The following is a 17,946-nucleotide window of genomic DNA, read 5'->3' as shown; positions in this document are numbered from 1 at the left end:
GAATGACTGCAGTTTTCTTTTCGGTTTAAGACTCGTTTGCGATTTTTCTCCGGCTGATTCCATGATCGTTCGCTCGTTTGGAAACAATGGGCAACTGGTGCCTCGTGCTTGGCAGCGGTGCTATAAATAGCCTCGCGCATGGCATTCGGAATGGCTCGATAGGAAGTTACGGGAAGCAGTGTCGATTGTCATTGTTGTTACGCAATTTCGCGAATAAAACTTTAAAAAAAAAATTTTTTTTTAATTAATGAAAAACCGTATTTTTTATCACTGCAACCGTAACCCGGAATAGGTTGATGAAAACCGTACTAATTACGGGAAAACCGGAGTAGTTGGCAGGTATGTGTTAGGCATATAGTTAGATTCATTACCAATACTTAATAAATGGTCATTGATAATAATATACTGTTTATCCTTTTTGGCCTGTGTTTTATTGTTTATTATAAACATGATCGGAAAATTCAAGGCAAAAAGAACAAAATTCACTTTTTTAATCGGTATCGATATTATCACTATGATCAATATACTGGCCCCAAGATGACTTGATGTCCAATCAATACCAAAATGTGCAATATTGCCCACTAGGTATTTCCTCAGAGGTTGGAATTCGGAGGTGGGCGGGTCGATACAAATATGGACGTTATTGATACCAGGGAATCGATACTATTATAGGATGGATATTATTCCGTTTCTGGTCTATGTTTATTGTCACAAATATCTGTTTTTTGTTGTGTTTTTCCCAGCATATATATTATTTGTAGTGATAAATAGTTGAATGAGAGCCAATAATAGTTCTTGCTTTTGTTATTTCATTGGCACTAATAACTTTATTTTGCGCAAATAATCGCAAAAGGAATAAGAGAATAACTACAATGTACACATGAATTGATTTATGTGGACCCCGACTTAAACAAGTTGAAAAACGTACCATTTAGTGGTCAATTGTACAGCATATGTACTGTACTGTGCAATCTACTAATACAAGTCTCAATCAATCAATCACACCAACATATAGTTAGGGATGATGTTTGATAAGAAATTATCGAGTTCGAGCCCATTATCGAATCCTCTTATTGAAACGATTCCTTATCGATTCTCTTATCGAATCCAGATAGGTTGTTGTATATGGAAAAAAACAATATTTGGTTTAACAAAAGCTCACTTTTATTTTATTTGAAAAAAATAAAATAAAATAAATAAATAAATATTGACTGTTACCCCCCTAAAAAATAAAATAAATAAATATTGACTGTTGTTACCCAAAGTATATTAAGTGGGATTTTTCAGAAAAACAAATATATACAGTAACACAAAAACAACCTGTATCTGTGATCACTATAGGCAGAGGTGGGTAGTAACGCGCTACATTTACTCCGTTACATCTACTTGAGTAACTTTTGGGATAAATTGTACTTCTAAGAGTAGTTTTAATGCAACATACTTTTACTTTTACTTAAGTATATTTATAGAGAAGAAACGCTACTTTTACTCCGCTACTTTTATCTACATTCAGCTCGCTACTCGCTACTAATTTTTATCGATCTGTTAATGCACGCTTTGTTTGTTTTGGTCTGTCAGACAGACCTTCATAGTGCCTGCGTTTCAACAAATACAGTCACTGGTGACGTTCACTCCGTTCCACCAATCAGATGCAGTCACTGGTGACGTTGGACCAATCAAACAGAGCCAGGCGGTCACATGACCTGACTTAAACAAGTTGAAAAACTTATTGGGGTGTTACCATTTAGTGGTCGATTGTACGGAAAATGTACTGTACTGTGCAATCTACTAATAAAAGTTCCAATCAATCAATCAAAATTGTGAAGGAAAAAAGACCCTTTTTTATTTCAACCGTACATCCCGTCAAAAGCCTAAAGACTAACCGCACAGTTCCTGTCTTCACAATAAAAGTGCCGCTCCATCGCGCCTGCGCTTTCAAAATAAGAGTCTCCGAAAGCCAGCGCAAACAAGCTAGCAAGCTACGGAGTTTGCCGCCAATGTATTTCTTGTAAAGTGTATAAAAACGAATATGGAAGCTGGACAAATTAGATGCCAAAAACCAAACACTTTCATGTGGTATTAGACAGAAAGGAGGAACTTTTTTTCTCCTCCATTTGAAAACGTGGCCGTTATCATCACTACTGTCTGATTACAGTCAATGCAAGTCATCAGAATCAGGTAATACACCAACTTATATTCTTGTCTTCATGAAAGAAAGGAATCTATATGTGTTAAACATGCATGTATATTCATTAAAACACCTTTAACATGTAAACAAAAACGGCAAAATAAATAAATATAAATGATATACTGTATATATCAATGTATGTGTGTATATATATATATATATATATATATATATATATATGAATATGATATGTGTGTGTATGTTACTCATCAGTTACTCAGTACTTGAGTAGTTTTTTCACAACATACTTTTTACTTTTACTCAAGTAAATATTTGGGTGACTACTCCTTACTTTTACTTGAGTAATAAATCTCTAAAGTAACAGTACTCTTACTTGAGTACAATTTCTGGCTACTCTACCCACCTCTGACTATAGGTGACTAGCCACGCCTTGAGGCGTTTTTTTCCGGTTCATTATTTTTTGCTGCTTGTGTGACATCACAGGAAATGACGTAGCTCAGTCTAAGCTCGCTCAGGAAATGACGTAGCTCAGTCTAATGACTGAGCTACGTCATTTCCTGTGATGTCCCACAGGGCATTTCTTGTGGGACGGGATTCGTTCCCAGGGATTCGAATAAGGAACCAACTCTTTTTCTTTACTATAGTGGTCTCGATAACGAGAACCGGTTCTCAAAAAGGGATTTGAGTCCATGGAATCGGTTCTTTTCTTATCGAACGGCTCTTTTCTTATCGAACAACCGGGAGAACCGGTTTTGAACATCATCCCTACATATCAAATCAAATCAAATCAACTTTATTTATAGAGCACATTTAAAATTTACCACAGGGGTAGCCAAAGTAGTAGTTGTTTTTTTTAATTACATATAAATATATCTATATATTTGGCGGTGTGTTTTTGTTTGCCTAAAATCCCTGCCCTATGTTTTATTCGGACTATAATCATGATCATCAAATTATAGTCAAAGTCATTATAGCTCACATGCGGCCCATTAAGCTTTTCAATCTGGCCCGCCGGACATTCCCAAATATATTTTTTAGATCTTTAAGATGGAAAGTGTAGCTGCCATTATGATGTGCAGTGATGTTTTCAAATGACCATAAGTCTTCAACTATACAAAGTATTTCAATGGTTGGAATCTGCACTTGTACATGATATTTTAATGCGTAGTGTTGTCCCGATGCCAATATTGTTTAGATACTTTTCTAAATAAAGAGGACTGGAAAAAAATGGCATTATTGGCTTTATTTTAACAAAAAATCATAGGGTGTGGCGGACCGGTACTTTTCAGAGGCGGTACGATACCGAATATGATTCATTAGTATCGCGGTACGATACTAATACCCGTACACCGTACAACCCTATGGTAATCTACGTCACAGCAGGTCAGACGAGGCACCAAGCAGTGTGGGTGGGTGAGCGTTTCCACAGAGTGTTTCCAGAGCGGCCAGCCTGAAATGTGGGTGTCAGCGACAGACGCAGAAGGAGATTTTTACAAGAAAGTTCTAAAGTTTATTGATATATCAGATTGTAGATCTTTTTTGTTTTTTTACCCTTCGCGTTCATATTTCGCTGTGTTTGTTGCATTTTTGTTATATTTGGCTTGATTGTAAAATATGTCGATTGAGAGGGGATGTGATGTTCATATGTTCTCAATATTCAGGGTTTTATTATTCATAGAAAAAAATTAAAATTCCGTTTTTAAGGCGGTCTGTCATAACATTTTTAGCATTCAATCAGATTTTATTGTGAGGTTTTATACTAGTTTTCCTAAAAATAGATATACCGGCCCCCCGACACATTTTTTCCCTCTAAATTTTGGCCCCCAAGTCAAAATAATTGCCCAGGCCTGTAATAGCTGGGCCTGAATGTTTTTAAAATGGGATCGATGGCAACATTTGAAGCTCTTTTGGGAAGCATTTAAGTCCCATCTTAAAACTCATTTGTATACTCTAGCCTTTAAATAGCCCCCCTGTTAGACCAGTTGATCTGCCTTTTCTTTTCTCCTCTGCTCCCCTCTTCCTTGTGGAGGGGGGGGCGGGGGGGGGGGGGGCACAGGTCCGGTGGCCATGGATGAAGTGCTGGCTGTCCAGAGTCGGGACCCGGGGTGGACCGCTCGCCTGTGCATCGGCTGGGAACATCTCTGCGCTGCTGACCCATCTCCGCTCGGGATGGTGTCCTGCTGGCCCCACTATGGACTGGACTCTTACTATTATGTTGGATCCACTATGGACTGGACTCTCACTATTATGTTAGATCCACTATGGACTGGACTCTCACTATTATGTTAGATCCACTATGGACTGGACTCTCTTACTATTATGTTGGATCCACTATGGACTGGACTCTCACAATATTATGTTAGATCCACTATGGACTGGACTCTCACACTATTATGTTAGATCCACTATGGACTGGACTCTTACTATTATGTTAGATCCACTATGGACTGGACCCTCACACTATTAACTAGATCCACTATGGACTGGACTCTCACACTATTATGTTAGATCCACTATGGACTGGACTCTCACTATTATGTTAGATCCACTATGGACTGGACTCTCACTATTATGTTAGATCCACTATGGACTGGACTCTCACACTATTATGTTAGATCCACTATGGACTGGACTCTCACTATTATGTTAGATCCACTATGGACTGGACTCTTACTATTATGTTGGATCCACTGTGGACTGGACTCTTACTATTATGTTGGATCCACTATGGACTGGACTCTCACAATATTATGTTAGATCCACTATGGACTGGACTCTTACTATTATGTTAGATCCACTATGGACTGGACTCTCACTATTATGTTAGATCCACTATGGACTGGACTCTTACTATTATGTTGGATCCACTATGGACTGGACTCTTACTATTATGTTAGATCCACTATGGACTGGACTCTTACTATTATGTTAGATCCACTATGGACTGGACTCTCACTATTATGTTAGATCCACTATGGACTGGACTCTTACTATTATGTTGGATCCACTATGGACTGGACTCTTACTATTATGTTGGATCCACTATGGACTGGACTCTCACAATATTATGTCAGACCCACTCGACATCCATTGCTTTCGGTCTCCCCTAGAGGGGGGGGGGGGGGGGGTTACCCACATATGCAGTCCTCTCCAAGGTTTCTCATAGTCATTCACATCGACGTCCCACTGGGGTGAGTTTTTCCTTGCCCTTATGTGGGCTTTGTACCGAGGATGTCGTTGTGGCTTGTGCAGCCCTTTGAGACACTTGTGATTTAGGGCTATATAAATAAACATTGATTGATTGATTGATTGATTGAAATGTCTCCCTCTAGTGGAGGGCAGCGATATTGCAGCACATTCCAAATTTTGACGTTTTCATGTCAATGTCAGACACTTCATAAAAATGAGTCAATAAACAACAACAACAATAAAAATAAACACAAATAAACTATGTGTAGGAAAAGTGAGCAAGGAAGAATGATTGGAGACTTGAACAGACGCCATGTTGTTATTTGACACCGTCAATTGTACGACAAACCTATTTAAGGACTGCACTTATTTGTTGAAATAAAAGCTCATCATTTATAGTTTAGGCTTATAGTTTTTACTCGGAAGCTTAATGAGGTTTAGAGGGGGGGGGGACAATGACGTCATTCAGGTAAGAACTTTCCGGTACCTTTTCCTGCGCCCTGCTCAGCCTCTTCTGCACCGTGACGGCCAGTTTCCCGGCCGTGACGCCCTTCCCGGCCTCGGCCATGACTGCTGCCCGCGGGGCTCCGGTTCCACGTCGGGCGGTGGTGGCGGCGACAAGTGTCTGTGGGACGTGACGTGAAAAGCCGCCTAGCTGGGCCACTTGCGCGCTCCTCTAATCCCGCTCTGCTTTCTTAAAGGAGACGCGTCCTTAATCCGGATTGCGTGCGCGTCCTAAACACCACGGAGGAATATAAATGGACGCAACAGTTTGGGCCTCACTGGTGATTCATGAAGACTTTTGCTCCAAATGTCAACCTATTGGCTTCCCTCGTGGTCCTGCTCCTGCTCTTAAAGGCGCAGCTGCTAGTATTATTAGGCGACACCTGCCACGGCCGCCATATTTGTTTGTGTTCCCGCTCCTCCTGGCGGGCTAATTCAGTCCCGCGCGCAGGGAGCAGACTTCACCACCAGGGGGCAGTAATGAGACGAAGCCTTCGTTTAAGCAGCTTTTATTGAAAAAAATAAATATTTACTCCCTATTACTACTTTCAACTATAATTAATAACATACATAGTCTTGGTCAAAAGTGTACATACACTTGTAAAGAACATCATGTCATGGCTGTCTTGACTTTACAATCATTTCTTATTTTTTTGTGATAGAGTGATTGGAGCACATACTTGTTAGTCCATACTTGCCAACCCTTTTCCGGGAGACTCCCGAAATTCAGCGCCTCTCCCGAAAACCTCCCGGGACAAATATTCTCCCGAAAATCTCCCGATTTTCAGCTAGAGCTGGAAGCCACGCCCCCTCCAGCTCCATGCGGACCTGAGTGAGGACAGCCTTTTTTCATGACGGGAGGACAACAGGGTGACAAGAACTAAATCATCCAGACTAGAGATAAATTGTATTATTATGTTTATCTTACCTAAAAATAAATATATTTATTAATTTAAAAAAAAAAAACAACTAAATACATTTTTACTATATTTTGCTAAAAACATCAAAATTAATTGTATTTTTATTTTTATTTTTTCGTGACTCCTTATTACATCCAGCCATAGAATTATACATTAAAATAAACATATTTGAAATAACTGATTTTAAATTATCATAATAATTCATTTAAAATGACCATATTTAATTATTAAAATAATTGCTTGTTTATCAACATTTTTAGCATTTTATTCATTACATTTTGAAACTCTCAGAAGCCAAGTTATGTTATATTCCTTAATATTTATTTATGCAAGTTTGAAGTATCAATTATCTAAACACAGTTTTGTTGGCATATTTTCAGGATGTAGATATCTATATCTATCTATCTATCTATCTATATATATATATATATATATATATATATATATATATATATATATATATATATATGAAATACTTGACTTGGTGAATTCTAGCTGTCAATATACTCCTCCCCTCACGTCACGCACCTGTTTCACGTTTTGAGTCACGCACCTGCTTTCACTAATCATGTCCATAGTATTTAAGTTCATTAATTTTCTGTTGTTCGTCCTGACGACCTCACACCACATTTATGCTCTGTCCATGCCTGATACTTCTTTTCATGTCCATCGTTCACGCTGCTCCTTTTTTGTCCATGCCAAGTAAGTTTTCTTTATTCAAGCCATAGTTTGCAAGTTTTGTTTAATTGTTCATAGTTTCTGCCAATGTGCAAGGTTTGTGTTTATAGTCTAGTTTTGTTTCTCCGCCACTGTGCGCGCTTTTCGTTTATTCCTTTTTTTTGATAAATATAAATAAATCATGTACCTTCATTCCCGTCTCGCCCGAGCCAACTTTCCGTTGCATCCCGGAAAAGCAAACTCCCAAGATCAAGTCCTGACAAGAAGTTTACCTGCAATAAGGCGCTTTTGGTAGCCATCCGCAAGCTTCTGCTTCAATTTTTGACCACTAAATTGCTGCAGTTCAGTTAAATGTGTTGCTTTTCTGACATGGACTTGTTTCTTCAGCATTGTCCACACGTTTAAGTCAGGACTTTGGGAAGGCCATTCTAAAACCTTCATTCTAGCCTGATTTAGCCATTCCTTTACCACTTTTGAGATGTGTTTGGGGTCATTGTCCTGTTGGAACACCCAACTGTGCCCAAGACCCAACCTCCGGGCTGATGATTTTAGCTTGTCCTGAACAATTTGGAGCTAATCCTCCTTTTTTTCACTGTCCCATTTAAAGCAGCAGTTCCATTGGCAGCTAAACAGGCCCAGAGCATAATACTACCACCACCATGCTTGACGGTAGGTATGGTGTTCTTGGGATTAAAGGCCTCACCTTTTCTCCTCCAAACATATTGCTGGGTATTGTGGCCAAACTGCTCCATTTTTGTTTCATCTGACATCACATGGACAAAGATAAGACCTTCTGGAGGAAAGTTCTGTGGTCAGATGAAACAAAAATGGAGCTGTTTGGCCACAATACCCAGCAATATGTTTGTTGGAATAATTGTTTGTAAGTTATCACAAAAGAAAAGTTGTATTATGAATGCTGTATTTCGAGGCCTAACAAGAGGGAGAAGGCTCGTGAAACGCCACTGTGATTTCAACACGGACAGATGGCAGGATCTGCTCAACTCCCGGAGGAACTCTCTTTGAAGTGTTAAACGAACTCTCTTTGAAGTAATTCACAAACTCTCTTCCAACTATTTGGTCAACGCTATTTACGACCCGCTGCCCTCTTGAAGTTGCTGTGGACAGGAGACGGGAGGGGTTATCCATTGTCCTCCAACACCTGCCCCAGCTGGATCCAGGAAGAGCCCAAGCCCGAGAAATCCTCTTCTTGGACTTCAAAGCGACCGAAAACAATGACTCTTTTACATACTTACCACTCCTGCTGTGACATATGTTGGTGCGTGAACATGGAACATCTGAAATAAAAGAGGAGACGAAAACCTTCTTCGTCAGAGCGTGCTAAGACACTGTAAGAGGTTACAGGTTGACGCATGTCTCTCCTCAATTGAGTCCAAATTGAATTATGTCTCTGTTTGATTCTTTGCCTTTTGTCTTGTTTAATAGATGTCCTGTGTTTGAACGTGACAATGTTTGGAGGAGAAAAGGTGAGGCCTTTAATCCCAGGAACACCATGCCTACCGTCAAGCATGGTGGTGGTAGTATTATGCTCTGGGCCTGTTTTGCTGCCAATGGAACTGCTGCTTTAAATGGGACAATGAAAAAGGAGGATTAGCTCCAAATTGTTCAGGACAAGCTAAAATCATCAGCCCGGAGGTTGGGTCTTGGGCGCAGTTGGGTGTTCCAACAGGACAATGACCCCAAACACATCTCAAAAGTGGTAAAGGAATGGCTAGAATGAAGGTTTTAGAATAGCCTTCCCAAAGTCCTGACTTAAAGGTGTGGACAATGCTGAAGAAACAAGTCCATGTCAGAAAAGCAACACATTTAGCTGAACTCCAGCAATTTTGTGGTCAAAAATTGAAGCAGAAGCTTGTGGATGGCTACCAAAAGCGCCTTTTTGCAGGTAAACTTGCCAAGGGACATGTAAGCAAATATTAACATTGCTGTATGTATACTTTTGACCCTCACATTTTCAGTAGAGCCATAATAAATTCATAAAAGAAGCAAACTTCATGAATGTTTTTTGTGAGCAACAAGTATGTGCTCCAATCACTACATCACAAAAAAATAAGAAATGATTGGAAAATCAAGACAGCCATGACATGATGTTCTTTACAAGTGTATGTACACTTTTGACCACCACTGTACATCACATTTGTGCTAAAATCCCTACATGAGTGGCCAGGGCAGCATTCTTTAGACCTGGGGGTACCACAAGAATGGGAGGGGGGGGGATTAATGTGTGCTTATTTGATCACCAGGTCCAATTCAGGGGGCAGAAGAGGGACTTTGTACGGGGCACCATTAAAACCTGCACCATTATAGGAGCTCATATTCACATACTACATTTATCTGATGAGGAAAAACGTTCAACTTTGTCAGTGGTGATCCATGTTGACATTTTGAAACCACATCCAATTCTATTTCCACCGAGCGGCCACATGCTGGACAATGGAAAGGTCTTTCTGATATGTTGCAACAATTTATATGATATATTCTGCAGTGTTTCCCACACATTCATTTATTTGTGGCGGCCCGCCACGAAAGAATTATGTCCGCCACAAATGGATTTTTCGGCTTTTGACTCGCTCGACCGCTCATAAAAGCAATGGGACTGTCTGTGAATGTTGCTTGTAGTTACACCTCCGGTGCAGTAGGTGGCGGTATGCATTGTAACTCCGCCAATAGCACTTAATTCACCTGGTGGGCCAGAAGAAGAAGAAGAAGAGGGACGGACGGACGGGACCAAAATACTCGCCGACTACTTTTCATAATGATGGCGCTTCCTACGTTTCTACCTCAAACGTCCAAAAGCTGCTGAAAGCCTTGATCCAGGATGCCATGGGGAAAAAAACTTAAATGGTGCCTTTTGGCGATAGTTAGCAGCTTGGTGGCTCATAGCCGGCTAGCTAACGCTTGCTAGCGTGGTAGCATTGCTTCATTTTTACAGGTGTTATAGGTAGATAGGTTATAGCTGCATCGCTCGCGGCTCGTCATATATTTAACGTTAATCCGCGATTTCACCGAGCGTTTCACCGACGAGCTAACGTGTCCAGGTTATAGCCCTGTTGTCAATAAACACACATGGACTGAAGCTAAATTGTCCACTGTCCACTGCAGCATGTGAATGCAATAAAAAGAATAAAATCTGAGCCAACCAGCTGTTAAAACGTTGTCCAGGTTAATGTTTTGGCCATTTAAGGCCCTTCATTTCAAGATTTCAACTGTGATCGGGCTTTAAACAGGTGGCTGACCTGTTCAGATGAGTGTAACTGCTACTGGTCAAATAATGTGAAATAGCATTTAATTTTACATGCATGCAATGCCATTTAAATGTAATTATAGATAATAATAATAATAATAAATACTGTGTAGTGTTGTAAATAGTCAACAGGAAGGATTTTAGTAAGATATAAGCCATGAGCACTACACAGCCAGAAAAAAACCTAGGCAGGACAAGTAAAAATATTGGGGCAAGTAGATTTGAGAAGTCGGGCAAGTAGAAAAAAACCTTAATGTTGAACCCTGCATGTGTTGAGCTGCTGGTTAGACGGCACTGTACATAGAGCGCTTCTGCTCGTTAGTAATAAATTCTAATGTTGGATGTTCACTCCTTCACACAGATGAGTATAGAAAAATATTTTCAACGGCCGAAAAGGGCTGGACTTGGAGAGGAGGTAGGCCTACAGTCCGGACCACAGGTGCGACCTGTTCAGCAGGAGGAGGAGGAGGAGGTTGACTGACTGTGGCAGGACACCTCTGCCTCTGTTTCACTTCATGTTGCTGGTAAATAATATGGTTGTAGTAGTAGGCTAAAGTTAAATTATTTAGTATTCACTAATTAAAGGGGCAGAGCTTTAAGAGACATTTTAGCTTTTATATTTTATAAGATATATTTTTTGTAAGAACCACAATTAATAAATATATTTCAGTGAATCACTAATTGTTCAAATGTGTATATAAATATGTACATAAAATGTTGTATTTATATTCCAACTCCGCGTTCTTCTTGGTCATCGCCGCTGCCGCCCCCCTGCCGACCACACCACCACAAATAGATGCCTGTCCTGTGGGAAACACTGTTCTGTATTTAAAAACACAACATTTGGTCAGCTCTGTGTTAAAGGTGACAAAGCCAATAAATATTACAGTGTAAGTCAACCAACCACCGTGTTCTTATTCCTAAAAGGTGCCCACATTGATAAACCTGTACTTGGTCCACCTACATTATGACCCAAAGTGCTCATTTCTCTTAAAAATAGGTTTGTTTATGTTGACATGTGTCTTAATATTGTTAACGTAGCAACATAATTACTGTCTGATTACACAGCATTGAAACATACAAACAGTCACTTCCTGTTCAGTGTAAAGTAGGCTTCAAAATAAAAGCATGACTTCTACCTGCGTACAGCAACCAACAAAATGCACCTTTTTTTTGCTTAGTTTGTTAGCCACTGAACCACAGATTTACGCCTCCATGTCATTGACGCAGCACCTCTAATACATACACGTATCATTTGTGTTAAAAACAGAACAATCTAAATTAAAATATACACAATTGCAAGTTAACCATGTCAACAAAGTGCTGTAGGTTTAAAACATCTTTCAGCCGTTCTCTTAAAGCACGGGTGTCAAACTGTCAGATATGTGCCACCGCATCGTTTTACGAGGCCCGCGATTCACGAGAACCTGGAACTGATATGCGTCATAAAGTACTTCATCTATTTATCACTAAATCACATGTGCCACATGAATTTACTTTTTTTTTTAAACTTTAATATGATCTAATAATGCAACACACATTCTGATTTCAAAGCAAGTTATCCATCAAATTGTACACTGTAAAAATTCTAAGAGACTTTATAGTGGGAAAACTGGCAGCTTAGTCACCGGAATTTCAATTTTAAAAAAAACGGCGGTACTCTTTTTACTGTATTTCAAAGTAAAAAAAAAAAAACACACACAAAAAAAAACATTTTTACGGTAATAAAAAACTGGAAGCTCAGTTGCGAGAATTTTACCTTTAAAAAAACGTGGTACCATTTTTCCATTCACAGTCATTTGCTGTTGCTTAAAAACAACAACCTTAGATTTCACAGTAAAAATTAGTACCTACAGTTTTACCTTAAAAAACGGTGATACCATTTTTTTCCATTTACAGTAATATACTGTACCTTAAAAATAACAATCAAATATTTTCCAGTAAAAGGTGCTCAGGTGCCTAGAATTTTACCATGCAAATAAAAGTGATACTGTTCTATTTATATATGCTGTACAAATCCTCCATATTTTACAGTGTACAAATGTAAATATGTGATCATTGAAGCATAAGCCAGTGGTTCTCAAACTTCTCTCACCAAGTACCACCTCAGACAACACTTGTACCACCATAATAAACAACATTAAAATACAGTAGCGTAGTAGGCCTAAGTAGTGATGGGTTGATGAGGCGTCATGAAGCGTTTCGACACATTGCAAAACTGTATTGATACTGTGTCGATACTGTGTCACTAAATACTGACATCTGCTGGACATTAAACATCCCTACAGGCAACCTATGGACCGACTCAACTGACACTGATTTGATGCCCTAGTACAGGGGTCACCAACCTTTTTGAAACCAAAAACTACTTCTTGGGTACTGATTAATGCGAAGGGCTACCAGTTTGATACACACTTAAATCAATAAATATATTGTCATTTGTAAGTTACACGTAAGTGTGATTTAAACAAGAATAGCTAAATAAATACATTTATATATATATATATATATAAAAAAATGGGTATTTCTGTCTGTCATTCCGTCGTACATTTTTTTTTTCCTTTTACGGGAGGTTTTTTGTAGAGAATAAATGATGAAAAAACCACTTAATTGAACGGTTTAAAAGAGGAGAAAACACGGAAAAAAAAAAAATAATTTTTGAAACATAGTTTATCTTCAATTTCGACTTTTTAAAATTCAAAATTCAACCGACAAAAAGAAGAGAAAAACTAGCTAATTTGAATCTTTTTGAAAAAATTAAAAAAATAATTTATGGAACATCATTAGTAATTTTTCCTGATTAAGATACATTTTAGAATTTTGATGACATGTTTTAAATTGGTTAAAATCCAATCTGCACTTTGTTAGAATATTTAACAAATTGGACCAAGCTATAATTCTAACAAAGACAAATTAGTATTTCTTCTAGATTTTGCAGGACAAAAATTTTAAAAGAAATTCAAAATACTTTGAAATAAGATTTAAATTTGATTCTACAGATTTTCTAGATTTGCCAGAATACTTTTTTTGAATTTCAATCATAGTAAGTTTAAAGAAATATTTCACAAATATTCTTCGTCGAAAAACCAGAAGCTAAAATATTTATTATTCTTTACAATAAAAAAAAAAAAATTTTACTTGAACATTGATTTAAATTGTCAGGAAAGAAGAGGAAGAAATTTAAAAGATAGAAAGGTATATTTGTTTAAAAATCCTAAAATCATTTTTAAGGTTGTACTTTTTTCTCTAAAATTGTATTTCTAAAAGTAATAAGAAGCAAAGTAGAAAATAAATGAATTTATTTAAACAAGTGAAGACCCATCCATCCATCCATTTTCTACCGCTTATTCCAAGTGAAGACCAAGTCTTTAAAATATTTTCTTGGATTTTCAAATTCTATTTGAGTTTTGTCTCTTTTAGAATTAAAAATGTCGAGCAAAGCGAGACCAGCTTGCTAGTAAATAAATAAAATTTAAAAAATAGAGGCAGCTCACTGGTAAGTGCTGCTCTTTGAGCTATTTTTAGAACAGGCCAGCGGGCGACTGATCTGGTCCTTACGGGCTACCTGGTGACCGCGGGCACCGCGTTGGTGACCCCTGCCCTAGTATATACAATAATATAAACCAAGTCATTGTATTTCATTTAGGATTATTTCATATCTTCATTTAAATAAAAATATATTTGTATCTTTTTTAGATACAGTCAATAAATAATGTGAACATGTATCATAACATGGAAATCTAAGAGAACGTGTTGTGGATGATTGTGGACTGGGAATTTTTTTAATTTTATTTTTTTACACATTTTTATAAAATAAAAATAAAAGTTTTTCCGACGTATTACATTTTAGACGATTTTTCTTAGTTATTATTTCTCCGGCTGTAGAAAAGACACGCTCACAGGGCACAGAGGAGGCGACACAGTTGGCGTATCGGTCACGTGACCAAAACAGCTCATGATCGGTCACGTGACTTTCTAAAAGCGGTACGTGCACCGACACAGGGTTTTGCTCTATGAGCTCGACGCATGCGCCGATGCATCGGTGTTGCTGGACCCATCACTAGGCCTAAGTATTAATCAAAAACAAGGCAGAGGTTTTATTCAACAAGTATGTTTAAAATGTCGGGCCACTGTAACATTACACACAGTTTGAACAGTCACACTGTGTTTGAATATAGGAAAATAAAACACTAATCATTGATTTTTTTTGGCGTACCACTAGATGGAGCCAGGGTACCACTAGTGCGGGGGTCGGCAACCCGCGGCTCTTAAGTGCCGCCCTATTGGCTCCCTGGAGCATTTTAAAAAAAGGATTGAAAATGGAAGAAGAACGGGGGAAACATTTTTTTGTTTGTTTTAGTATGTTTTTGTTAGAAAGCCCACGGTTGAATATGTTTGTGTGTATGCTTCACTGATGAGGATAATTGGTGAACATCGTTTTGTCCTACTAATTTTGGCGGTTCTTGAACTCACCATAGTGTTTACATGTAAAAATCTTCCACTCCTTTGTCTCATTTTGTCCACCAAAAGTTTTGTGCTGTGCGTGAATGCACAAAGATGAGCTTTGTTGATGTTATTGACTTGTTGGAGTGCTAATCAGGCATATTTGGTCAGTGCAGGACTGCAAGCTAATCAATGCTAACATGCTATTTAGGCTAGCTGTATGTACATATTGCATCATTCGTAGGTTATATTTGAGCCCGTTTAATATCCTTTACTTTTATCCTCTTTGTTTATAATTTAGTTTCGCATGTCTCATGACACATTATCTGTATGTAATATTGGCTGCATTTCAGATAGTTGTTTGTGTGCCATGTTGTTCCGGACCACAGCAAACATTACCTAGCTTGCCAAAGATGTAATCAATCTATTAGAAGAAGACAGCCTGATGTTTCCTTTAACTTGGACACACACATTTATACCTTTGGCCATTCTGAGACACTCATTTCCAGGAGTTATCTCACCCTCTGAGTAGCCTCTGATTTACTAATGTTTTCTAATGTTGTAAAAATGTGTACCGTATTTTCCGCACCATAAGGCGCCCTGGGTTATAAGCCGCGCCTTCAATGAACGGCATATTTCAAAACTTTGTCCACCTATAAGCCGCCCCGTGTTATAAGCCGCATCTAACTGCGCTAAAGGAATGTCAAAAAAACAGTCAAATACGTCAGTCAAACTTTAATAATATATTAAAACCAGCGTGATGTGGGCGCGCATGGAGTCGTATATCAACATGGACGAAGCTGCGTGAAAAAAGCCACCCGGCCTCTTCGCGTAAACTTAAACTTACCTTAACCACTCGCTCATCTTTTCTTCATCCATCCCTTCGAGTTAGCTTTTATGATGACGCCGGCTGGAAAGGTCTCTTTTGGCAAGGTCTTCCTTTTGAATATCACCATGGGTGGAAGTTTCTGGCCATTAGCATGGCAAGCTAGAACCACAGTGAAGGATGACTTCTCATTCCCTGTGGTGCGAATATTCACCGTACGTGCTCCCGTTGTATCCACAGTGCTGTTCACAGGAATATCAGTTGCTGTGAAATAGTAATCCGTGTGCGGATGGAGAGATTGCGTGTTTTCATGAACCGGATCCCTGTCGTTTAGTAGGAGCCATTTTGTGGTCTTTACAGATGTAAACACACAAAGGAAATGAAACGTACGGTAATATCCGCGCGCTTTTTCCTCTTCTACGCGGGCGGGTGGTTGCTTACAGTAGAAGAAGGAGCGCTTCTTGTTCTATGGGGGCGGGTGCTTACCTTGGCGGTTGCTTGCGTAGAAGAAGAAGCGCTTCCTGTTCTACCGGGAAAAAAGATGGCGGCTGTTTACCGTAGTTACGAGACCGAAACTTTATGAAAATGAATCTTAATATTTATCCATATATAAAGCGCACCGGGTTATAAGGCGCACTGTCAGCTTTTGAGAAAATTTGTGGTTTTTAGGTGCGCCTTATAGTGCGGAAAATATGGTAGAATAAATACTAAATTTCAACATTTATGTTAACGAAGATTTGCGTCAGCCTGCGACACATAGTCATTTTGATAGTAGGCTAATATAGACACTTACATCATGTGTTGCCTTCATTATAACACTTATATACGGCTTTTCATTTTTAGCGGCTCCGGACAGATGTGTTTTGTGTATTTTTGGTCCAATATGGCTCTTTCAACGTTTTTGGTTGCCGACCCCTGCACTGGTGGTACGTGTGCTACAGTTTGAGAATCACTAGCATACGCAGTTGTGTAATAATATCATGAGGCCAATCCATGTATTGACTGTTATTACCTCAAAGAAAACAAGTTTGACACCCGTGTCTTAAAAGGTGTGGTCATGGTCACAAGTAAGTGTGCAAGCCATGGCTACCGCTTGAGTGATGTTGACAATCCTCTTAAGTCCACACCTACGCTGTATTTCTATCAAAACTTCTACTTGGTTGTGTTACATTTTTGTTTGGGAATTTTTTTTCAAAGAAATGTCTTTTTTTTAAAGTTGTTCTGAAACTCCCAAGATCCAAATATGATTCTCTTCCCCTTTTGTCCTCACCTGCGGGCTGGAGTCACACCAAGTGGGTGGAGCTGTCCCGAGTCCAGCAAAATCCCCCCCAGCCAGTGTAAAAGTGCAGCATACCAGTGGACCCCATCGCCGCGGTAACCGCTGGTGCCAGTCCAGCCGTGCATCAGCCTGAGCGGCGAGAAGGCCCGGTGAGCCAAGGAATGCTGGTCCACCACCGCGTAACAGGACGCCGCCACCCCGCCCACCACCACTGTTCCCTGCGCGGTCAGGGGGGCGAACGCACCCCGCCTCGTCGTCACGGTGACCCGAGTGATGCGAGAAAGACGCCTCCTCCCCGATCTACCGCCAGTCACCAGCACGCAGCGGCCTGGCCGGGCGTCGCGAGCGTACACCGCTCTCAGGGCGGCGTGGGCGGGCGACGCCCCCTCCGAGCAGTTAGTCTGTGTCACAAACAGCAAGTGGGCGGCCGTGAGCGAGAGGCGGGCCCCGTCCTCCGTCTGGACCGTGTAGAAAAGCTTGCGGGCGGTCGGGTCCCGGTCCAGGAAGGTCAGGACCTGGCTGTACACCAGTTCAGCATCAGTGGCGCTGGCAAATAAGGCCAGGACTCGCTCGCCAGCTCGCAGGTCGCGCATCAACTTTTGCGAGCCGTTTTCCACGGTGACCAAGGCGTCGCCGGGGAAACAACCTCCAGACTTGGCCGCCACAGAGTGGTCTGAAACACAAGCAGGTAAGTTA

General features: G+C 39.8%; 2 protein-coding genes across 8 annotated transcripts in view; both read right to left on the bottom strand.

The window, feature by feature from the left end:
• Positions 1-6,244, bottom strand: part of bin1b (bridging integrator 1b) — a 33,226-nt gene extending 26,982 nt beyond the window's left edge. For 4 of the 7 annotated variants that reach the window (XM_061924111.1, XM_061924116.1, XM_061924110.1 and 1 more), the window contains exon 1: positions 5,826-6,243. In XM_061924111.1, the coding sequence (XP_061780095.1) occupies positions 5,826-5,906 (81 nt within the window). In that variant the 5' untranslated portion in view covers positions 5,907-6,243. Of the gene's footprint in view, positions 1-5,825 lie in introns of all 7 variants that reach the window. The other 3 variants (XM_061924109.1, XM_061924112.1, XM_061924115.1) reach the window with 2 other exon arrangements.
• Positions 6,245-17,237: 10,993 nt separating this feature from the next.
• LOC133571080 (indian hedgehog B protein-like) overlaps positions 17,238-17,946 on the bottom strand; it is a 62,733-nt gene continuing 62,024 nt past the window's right edge. Inside the window, exon 3 of the mRNA XM_061924124.1 lies at positions 17,238-17,923. Coding sequence (XP_061780108.1) covers positions 17,238-17,923 — 686 coding nt within the window. The remainder of the gene's footprint in view (positions 17,924-17,946) is intronic.

This window comes from Nerophis lumbriciformis, linkage group LG28 (genome assembly GCF_033978685.3).
Source record: "Nerophis lumbriciformis linkage group LG28, RoL_Nlum_v2.1, whole genome shotgun sequence".
NCBI classification, from domain to species: domain Eukaryota; kingdom Metazoa; phylum Chordata; class Actinopteri; order Syngnathiformes; family Syngnathidae; genus Nerophis; species Nerophis lumbriciformis.
The sequence above is the reverse complement of the archived record's forward strand: the minus strand, read 5'-3'. Positions and strand labels throughout refer to the sequence as shown.